Below are 10386 nucleotides of genomic sequence, written 5' to 3' on the forward strand. Positions count from 1 at the left end.
TATGCCCAGAAACTGTATACAGAATATGCTTTGGTTATATTAACTCAAAGCTGACATGTGTACATGTCACAGCATCTTAAAAAACCTACTGGGTACAAGTAACCTCAACTTAAATACCTGTTACCATATAAATTTAAGTGACTAGCTCCTTTTTCTTCATGTGGCCTTAGTCCAAAGATTATAAGTCACATAATAAATAACGTGCCAGCCAAGGAAACAGCCTATAGAACATTCTTTAAGTAATATTTAGCACATACCAGGTTCTGCAAAATCATCACCTATTTTTAGAGTTCAAATTTCAAAATGTTTGACTAAGGGGAAATTCTTTAATCTAGATGAGGTAATAAGCTGACCCGTTCCCTAAAGCCACATTTTAGACTTTGTTAACACATCCTTGCCACATAACCCCTGGCTATGACAGAGATTTCTATAATAGAAATTACATGTGTGTGCATACATACACACAAATATAATTCTCTTACATTATACTTAAAAAGCCTAAAATTTACTAAGTCACCAATAACTAGCATGGCAAGAATCATCTGATAACATGTGGAAACATATTAACAACACTAAGCAAGTAAAACAGAGCAAAAAAGTTAATCATAATTCCACCTTATTATTGTTGCAATGAGCTACAGGGATTTACCATACTTCTTTTTCCTCCTCGATATAGCCGCCCTCTATTCTACCTTTTGGGATTAATTTGGGAAAAAAGGTAGTTTTTATTTTCATAATTATTTCAAAACAGAGAGAAAAAGTATAATCAAGAAGTATAACCAATATAAAAAAGTTAGGATTTCATAGTCCTTCGAATTTCTTGCAACAAATTTTACTAGTTCAGGGATCACATCTCTTATCAACTCTGTCTTCACTCCAGAGACTTCTCGAAGAATTTTTGATAATATTTCACTGACTCACAATATGCTTTTCATACTAAATAAGGAATTGCCCCCAGAATCTCACTAAACTTGGTAGTCCCATCACGGACTTTCTTTTCCAGCCTGCTTCTATTTCTGAGTTCAAATCCCTGCTCTGTATTCTGAGTCTTTCTTCCAAGCAGGCACAATGTTTATAAATGTTTCAGGCTGAAATATATTTTATTTAATTATTTATTTAATATAGGTGTGCATGCACAGAAATTAGAGGTTATTAATGAAGTTATGAAATAACGAGAAAACTTTGTTAAGTTGGATCATCTTCTTGTAGATGGATCTCTTCAATGACTTGAGTCTTTTGGGTACCATTCTTGAGTTTCTACTGAGTCCTTTGAGATCCAATTATTTGGGTCCGTAGTGTCACATTTTTTTAATGCAGCAGAGAGTTGTAGGTCTTTCACAGTATGACATCCTAAATTCACTATCATCACATTGATTTTTACATTGACCACCAATCATTATACATGCATTCCACCAATTAAAGATTATATGGTGCCCTTTACTTCTGACTGAAGGAAGACATGAAGAACTGGGATTAATAATCGAGGGAGGAACTGCCGAGATTTAAAAGAACACATGGAAGTAATCACAGACAACAAAAGAGAAATTTAAAAATGAATATTTGGCTTAATTATTTTTGTTCATATCAGAGGAGATCAAGGAAATCAATAAGTATACTGTTCCTAAACTAGAGGTTCCATTCATATTCATTTTAAATAATTTTGTCATGACTCAATAAGGGATTTCTGGAGGGCTTGCAATTTATTAACACCTTCCTCTGTCTGTCTTGCCCATTTTCTAGAACCATTTGATATGGGTGAGATGATCTCCATCCTCTCATTTATTATTCATCCTCAGTACTGTTCTGTGGTAAATGTTCTCTTCCTTTATAAGATTCCATTGTTCCTTTTAACCTGACTTGAGCAGTTCTAAAATATTGAAATATACAATTTTATTTTCCTTAGATATCTCATCTCCTCTTGGATCTGCACCCTAGAGTCAAGCACAAGAGATGTCTGCTAAAAAAATAAATAGACGCTTTGGAGTAATAAGAGTAAGGAAATAGTAAATAACCCACAAGCTGTGGAAATAGTGAATATTTCGTCAAGGTTCTTAATTTTCTTGTGCTGGCTTGCCTTTTTTTCTCTTTCATCCAAAAGTTTCCAATGCTATAGAAACTTTTTAAAACGTTTTGAATTTCACTTTATAACATAATTGCTTCGACTTTGTAACTTCCACAATCATAAGAAATGACATATATATCTAGATATAAGGTCTTTCTGTCACTATCAGAAGTTCTGATGGATAGTTGCAGGTATTCATTTATTCTCTGTATCTCCACAGAATAAAACTACCAATAAATGGCACAGATCACTGGAGAGCCAGGTTTTAACACCATATAATAATTTTTTCATTAATTAAAAGTTTTATAAAAATCCTGGAAGAGATTGTCTTAGGAAGAACGCATCTACCACTACTAGACTAATATGAGCATGCATTGCTGGACATATTTCAGATGGTGGATGAAAATGAGTAAGTTCTTATCACTGATGTCTATAAGTATGCTTTCATCTCAAAAACCTTTTTATTCTATAACCAATTTCTTGACCATCTTTTTAAATAAAGTACATATATATCATTTTATATACCGTAGCATTGTTACACACACAGTTTGCAGCAAGCATTTCAAATAATTGAGGATTTTGAGACTCCACTCTCAGAGGACACTCTTGTCACCATACTCTGGATTTGCAGTGTCGTGAACTCAGTAACCTAGGAGCTAGCACTCTAAGCAGCTATCTTTGCTAATAATTGTATATTACTGGTAAATAGTAATAGTAATATGAATAATAGTAATAATAATTCAAGCCCAATATTTAACCTGAAATAGAAAAGGTATATTTCATAATTAAGTAACCTCAGCATAGTTCTGTTCACAAAACAGTATTTCAAAAGGGTATTTCCTTCTGAAAGAAGGAACACAAATATAAATGCAGAGCTTGATGTATTATTGTAAATGAAATAGCCATGATATTACTACCTGCATCAAGAAATAAGATATTACTAGAAGCTACACACACTCTCATCTCATCATAACCCCCTCCTTCTGGCTAAGAGTAATCACTGTCCTGAATTAAGCACTCACTTCCTTACTTTGCCTTATGTTAATATGTGTATCCCTCAAGTATGCATTTTTTTACTTCTGTTTTTGAACATATGTACACATAAAAATATGTATAAATCTAGATATACACACAAATGTATATATACATACATACAAACAAATACATGTGTACATAGGTATATATAATCATGTGTCATTTAAGGATATGGATATGTTTTGAGAAATGTGCCATTAGGTGATTCTGTCCTTGTGCAAACACCATGAACTGTACTTACACAAACCTAGATGGTTTGTGTAACCATCTAGGCTATAAGGTATAGCCTATTGCTCCTGTACTACAAACGTGTACATGTTACTGGACTGAATACTTTAGGCAACTGTCACTTAATGGTAAGTATTTATGTATCTAAACATAGTAAAGGAACAGTTAAATGGTATTTTAAGTATGGGACCACTGTCCTATATGCAGTCTGACATTGACTGAAACACTGTTTTGCAGCACGTGACTGTTTATACTGGTGGTCCCCGAATTAAAATGGTTTGACTCGATTTTTCATCTTCAGAATGATGCAAAAAACAAATACATTCAGTGGAGATCACACTACAAGTGCCCATACAACAATTCTGTTTGTTGCTTTTAGTACATTATCAAGTCCACTTCATGAGATATTCAATAATATATTATAAAATACACTTTGTGTTAGATGATTTTGCCAAATTGTAGGCTAATGTAAGTATTCTGAGCATGTTTAAACTAGGGTAGGCTAAGCTATATTGTTCTGCCAGGTAGGGGGTATCAAATGTAATTTCAATTCATGATATTTTCAACCGAAAATGTCTAAATATATAAAGACATAATTCCACCATAAATTGAGGAGCTGTGTGTGTGTGTGTGTGTGTGTGTGTGTGTGTGTGTTTCCTAGAGAGAGAGAACCACACGGTTCATTTGCTTCTGGATTTCTTAATTTATATTCATGTACTTCAACTATGTGGTTGGATGTAGTTGTGCAGTACTGATTTTCATTAATACATAGCATTCACTTTGTTTTTCTAATACACTTTAGATAATCATATAGGTTACTTGCTACAGGGAGAATATGGCTGCTTTTAACATTCTTGTACTATTTCTTGCAGCGTATTTAATAATATGTTGGGTAGATTTCAAATTTTGAATATTCTGTTGAATATATGGTGGTAGTTTATCATGGATTGAATTAGCATTTTCTTGATTGAAAGTGAGGATGAGCACTTGAAAGAAATTTTATATCCACTCTTTAAAGTTGCGTAAATCTTTTTTCCATATTTCTACTGAATTACCTAGCCTTTTACATTTATTTATTAGAATTTTAAATATATTCTAGATTCAGGCCCTTTGCTAGTTACATATGTAACAATTTTTGTATTCTACTCTCTGACTCTATTAAGCTGATATACAAGAACTGAAGGAAATTTTACCCTTGAACTGACTGGTCAAGGGCTATAACGGCGAAGAAGGAAGAACCTTTAAATGCTGTGGGTCCTAAAACACAGGTTTGGAATGAAGGTGAGTCTGGGGTTACAGGAGCTGGCCAGGTACTGAGTGAACCTGGAGCCTATATTCACAGTGACCAGCCTCGGGGCTGAGTCCTCAGATTCTTACCTGATTATGGCTATGGAGCTCACCTGTTCTTGGACAAGCCCAGGGTTTAGCTTGGTGATGGGGGAAAATCAAGAGCCCAGGAACACTGGGGCCAGCTTAGCTCTAGAGAAACTCTGAAAACTGAGTGATTATTGAGCCTGGAGCCTGAGTCTGTGGTGGTTGAACTAGCACTGGGGGTACTGGGCAGGCCTAGAGGTGCAGTGGGCCCAGACTCTGAGTCTGCTGGTTTGGCTTAGAGCCAGAGGCTGTCAGATCCACCCTGGTGCCAGAGAAGACTTAGAAGCTCAGTCTTCAGGTACTGGTCTGAAGTCTGAGTCCATAGGGGCCTACTCAGTGCTGGGTTCTACTTGGAGAGGCCACCAAGTGTTGGGGTCCAAGAGAAAGTTCCACGGTCATTTCCCTCTCTTTACTCCACAGGGATGGTGTCTCTCTCCAAGTTGTGCTATCTAGGTTTGGGGGAGAGGTAGCATAATGTGTGTTTTCTAATTTCTGTACTCTACCAAGGTGTTGTAATCTCCCACATGGTTTCCGTAGCTCTTGAGAAGGCATTTTCGTGCATGAATAATTGTTCAAATTAATGATTCTGTAAAGGAAGGAACACTGAAAAGCCCCATTCCAACATCATCCTGACAGCCGGTGAAACTTAGTCAAAAATAATTTTTTTTTTAAATGGAGTCTCCCTCTATTGCCCAGGCTGGAGTACAGTGGCGCAATCTTGGCTCACTGCAACCTCCGCTTCCTGGACTCAAGCAATTCTCCTATATCAGCCTCCTGGGTAGCTGGGACTACAGGCATGCATCAACACACCTGGCTAGTTTTTTTTTTTTTTTTTTTTTTTTTTGTATTTTTAGTATAGATGGGGTTTCACCATGTTGGCCAGGCTAGTCTCAAACTCCTGACCTCTTGATCCACTCACCTCATCCTCCCAAAGTGCTAGGATTACAGGCATAAACCACCAGGCCCGGCCCCAAAAATATTTTTTTTAAACTAAGTTTCCAGTCCCTTGTTTAGACTTTTCTTGTTCAGTTGCCTTTTTGAATTATCTTAATTAAATCATACTTTAAAAGAAACAGAACACTTTCATCACTCTTTTCATATAATGATATACTTTTTATATTTAAAAATCTCAGGGTTTTGAACAGCGGTGATTGATAAAAGTAGTTTTGCCATGGCCAGGTGCAGTGGCCTGTAATCTCAGCACTTTGGGAGGCCAAGTTGGGTGGATCACCTGAGGTCAGGAGTTTTCCAACAGCTTGGCCAACATGGTAAAACCCCGTGTCTACTAAAAATACAAAAAATTAGCCAGGCATAGTGGTGGGCACCTGTAGAGCCAAGATAGCACCATTGCACTTCAGCCTGGCAATTAGAGTGAAACTCTATCTCAAAATAATAATAATAATAATAATAATAATAATAATAATAGTTTGCCGGCTGTCAGGTAGAAGGGAAGCTGAGGCAACAGTATAACTCCTAAGCACAACTGCATTAACAACATTTAAAAAAATAATAATTTTGCTGAAAACAATGGTTAGAGAATCTTTCTTCATGTAAATAATAAGAACATTTGTCTAGTCAGCATTTTGTCAAAAGAAATCAGCCTCTACAACATTAAAATAAGATTTATTTCTTGTCTTAAACATTAAAATTCAGTCTTTATAAAGCTATGAGGTGAAAGGCAAGAACATATAAGTAAACAGGGACTGGGGTAGAGTATATACTCAGAATATTTACTTCATTTCAGTAGATAAGCATTGATTAAAATGTGCAAAACACAATTCGACTTATTTTATTTTACCTGTGCTGTTTTTCTCTGTCCCACGTTGTGCCTTTTCAAATATTGTGGAAGACGTATTTGTCTTTGAGTACATTTTTTAAAACTTCAGTCTACATATGTCAATAATTTCATAGGAGTGCTAACAGGTTGGTAAGAGCTCACTGTAGAGTAAAAAAAATCATTTTAAAAGTAAAAGAAAAATATTTTCAGAAATAAGGACACAAATGTATTTGACTCTATTTAATGGTCCTATATATTATAAAAGGTTTTACAAAAGGATAAACATGCCATACACATGTTTAAATATCCAGTTAAATGAATAAATGACTTGGATATTAATAAGTTTACCTTGCATGGCTATTGTTAGAAAAAAATAAACTGATAGAGGCAAAAGGCAGAACAAACACTAGCTATTAACATCAGTATTAAGAAGAAAATCTATCAGTGCTTATTGAAATCTATATAATTCTTCATACCTCAGAAAAGTTCTAAATATGGAGGGAATTCTAATAAGCATGCTCTAATTAATTTTTATAACAAAGAAAAAGTATTATTTGATTTAAATTAACTTCCCTTCTTGGTTTACATTATTAATTGAAGTTTGTCTACTTGTCCCCTTTTGGTGAGAAATTGTCAACTAACAGGCTATTTATGTTTGAATATTAGGGCAGAGTAGCAGTAAAAGAATGAGTTACTACAGGTTTATTTTAAGCTTCCTCCTCTGATCTCAATACTGACAGATAGCTTGGTAATCAGAGAAAGAAGCAAGATAAAGAGAAAGGAGAATTTAACTGGAAGTGAGTAGATATGCAACATGTCTCAATCGTTAATATAATACAATTTGAAACTTTTAGCAAGGCATTTTATCTGATTAACCTCTGCTATAAATAATATCAATGTGGGGATCAATGATTTCCAAGCATAATTCATAACTTTCCCAGTTTTTTCTAATATATTAATAGATCAAACTCAGTTAAATTTGAGTGTTGAATAAACGTTACATGGATTGATGAAATCAATGTAGCATTATTTTCTTCAAACCATTTATATATGAATGTATATTCTCCTGTAAGTAAGGTGAATTACAGCCTTTTCCAGGATGCTGTGCTTGAAAATTATTCAAATATGTTTATCTGAGAGCTTTGAATAAATGTAATGTGACATGGTTATGCTATTAATAAACTAATTTTATGATGTCAATTCTACTTTAAACATCCCAGCTCCCCTACTTTAAGGCTGGTCCCTTGACTTCTCTAGCAATGATATTCATATTACCTGGTGGAATGAGGACACCAAAGAAAAGAAAAATACAGAAAAAGAGAAGGATCTTCATTGTAAATGATTTCTTGGTATAAAACAGTGTACAGATCATCTGTCTGACTCAGCTGTTGTTGAAACAAGGAGGAAAAAACCTTACATTTATAGAATTCTTCTCCATAGTTTTGACTACTGAAGCTTATTAAGAGCAAGAACATTTCTATGCTTGGTGAATAGTGCCAGATTCAAAGAGATTGTGGCTAGAAAAGCTGTACTGTCACAAAAAAATCACGTCTGCTGATTTCTCTTGCAGTCAGTTTCTTAAGGAAACTTTAACAGTTACAAGAATATGGGTATAAACTGCTAAGTGACCAAGATCAGAAATAGTCCTGCAGCAATTCACTCCATACTCTAGAAGTACTAGTTTTATATAATTCAATTTACTATTTTAGTGCCCCAGTATTAACAATGAGTCTCAATGTAACAAGAAATTCAAACCATAGAACTTTAGACTGAAATTGTCATATAGAATATTTAATTTTACACATAAAGTGTTGAGATCCAGATTTGTCAGGTAATTTTATAATCTATATCTTCTTTATTTAAAATATGTATGAACATAAATCATGACAGTATTCTGATGTTATTGATATTATCCTATCGAGCTTATCTATACCATGAAGAAAGGTCTGTCCCCTCAAGTAGGATTTATGAATGTCAATGCACAAACATTCAATGTTATGAACCCAGAATACATTTCTCTGCTTGTTGTTATTTTCTACATAATTAGAAGTTATTTCTGAGCTAATTTGTAAGTTTTCCAAAGTCTGCTATAACAGATATATGATAAAGAGCTAATATTGTTCCCCAGACCCCATAGGGAGTAATGATCCACTGAATCACTCTTACTACACTCAAAGAAAGCACTAAGAATCTGAGTATAATGAATCTCCAGTGAATATTGGCCAAATTTATTTTACATTTATAAGAATGTTATTTACAAAGGTGTCGCAACTGAAACATGTACAGATAATCAGAATCTTGACAAGGTTTCCTGAACGATGTAATAAAGAGATATGATCAATAATTTTTTACTTCCAAGCGAAATTCTTCACTGATAAACATGAATGAAAAGTGAAGGACTTGACTAGGTGCAGTGGCTCATGCCCATAGTCTCAGCACTTTGGGGGCCTGAGACAGACAGAGTACTTGAGCCCCAGAATTCAAGGCCTGTCTGGGCAACATGGTGAAACCGCATCTCTACAAAACATACGAAAATTAGCCAGGAGTGGTGACATGTAGTCTCAGCTACATCAGGAAGCTGAGGTGGGAAGATCACCTGAGCCCTGGAAGGTTGAGGCTGCAGTGAGCCATGATCTTGCCACTGAATTCTAGCCTGGGCAACAGAGTGAGACCCTGTCTCAAAAAAAAAAAAAAAAAAAAAAAAAAACAAAAACAAAACAAAACAAAAAAAAAACGGCAAGAATTTATACTAAAAGCTAAGAACTTACTGGGATTCACTTTATAGAGGATTTAACTATCATCTGACATAGTATAAGATTATTTAAACACATCCCCATGTCAGACTAATTAAACAGATATTAACTGAACACCTACCACGTTCCTGTGACTTTTCAAGTTGCTGTGGTACAACTGTGAAGAGAACAGGGCATTTGATTATTCTGGATGAGACAAAATACTAATTGGAGACTGAAAGCAAAAACCAAATTTAATTATGCATTATTTATTATGCCTTTTCTCTTATCAGAACTTCTGCAAATAAACACAAAGAAAGAAGAGCAGAGAAGAGAAATGTCTTGTTGATTTTTAATTTTAGCTCTTTCCAAAGTCATGAGAGGGGTGCAATATTGCTGCCTTACAGCAAGGCCTAAAGTCATTTAGAAATTTTATTTTGAATATTTAATTTGTTAAATCCAAAGTGTGAAAAATCAAACAGCAACATGAAAACATTACAGGTGATTCACTCAGGGCACTTTGTGACCCAGGTCTAATCCCACGGAGAACACTGAAACTGCACCTTTTATTGAACAGGTAAATATTAATCCTATATTATAAATCTCAGATATATTAAACACATTCTACAGAATCTATATCACAAAACAGAACAAGACTATGTCTTTCAACATTTGGTATTTGGACATGAGAATACATACACTTTAAATTGCTTTGTTTTGAATATATTAAGAATTTTAAATAATAAACAATGAGATTATGCAGGAGTACTTGGATTCACTGATCTTATGGCCACCTCCTAGTCACTATAGATGTTTAGAAAACAGATAAATAAAATATTTTCACCACCTTAAGAAACTCAGATTATTTCCATAAAGACATACAAATAAATATATGACAAGTGAATAAAATAAATGCTGTGAATGTTGTATGACAATAGTTCTCATGTGTTTTCTGAGTATAGTATTTTTTTTACTGAAGGACAGATAAATCTAAATATGTTTGAAGCTTGCTTATTGTAAGGATTCTGGGCCAGAAATTTTGTGGCTCTAATAAGAAACCTTGTCCTGAGGAAATTAAAGCAAACACTAGTATGTGGAAGAAAATATTTTATTCTTTATTTTCTCTTTACTCTCTATTTCAACATTTAGTTAACACAATTTGTGAGTGACTGGTTTCT

General features: G+C 34.4%; 1 protein-coding gene across 1 annotated transcript; it reads right to left on the reverse strand.

Annotated features, from left to right (window-relative positions):
- Positions 1-1219: 1219 nt before the first annotated feature.
- Positions 1220-7809, reverse strand: DEFB112 (defensin beta 112). Its single transcript, XM_035294660.3, is given in 3 exon segments — positions 1220-1309; positions 1311-1447; positions 7752-7809. Coding segments are annotated over 3 exon segments (285 nt in total).
- Between the last annotated feature and the right edge of the window lie 2577 nt (positions 7810-10386).

Source organism: Callithrix jacchus, chromosome 4 (genome assembly GCF_049354715.1).
Source record: "Callithrix jacchus isolate 240 chromosome 4, calJac240_pri, whole genome shotgun sequence".
In the NCBI taxonomy this organism is placed as follows: Eukaryota; Metazoa; Chordata; class Mammalia; order Primates; family Cebidae; genus Callithrix; species Callithrix jacchus.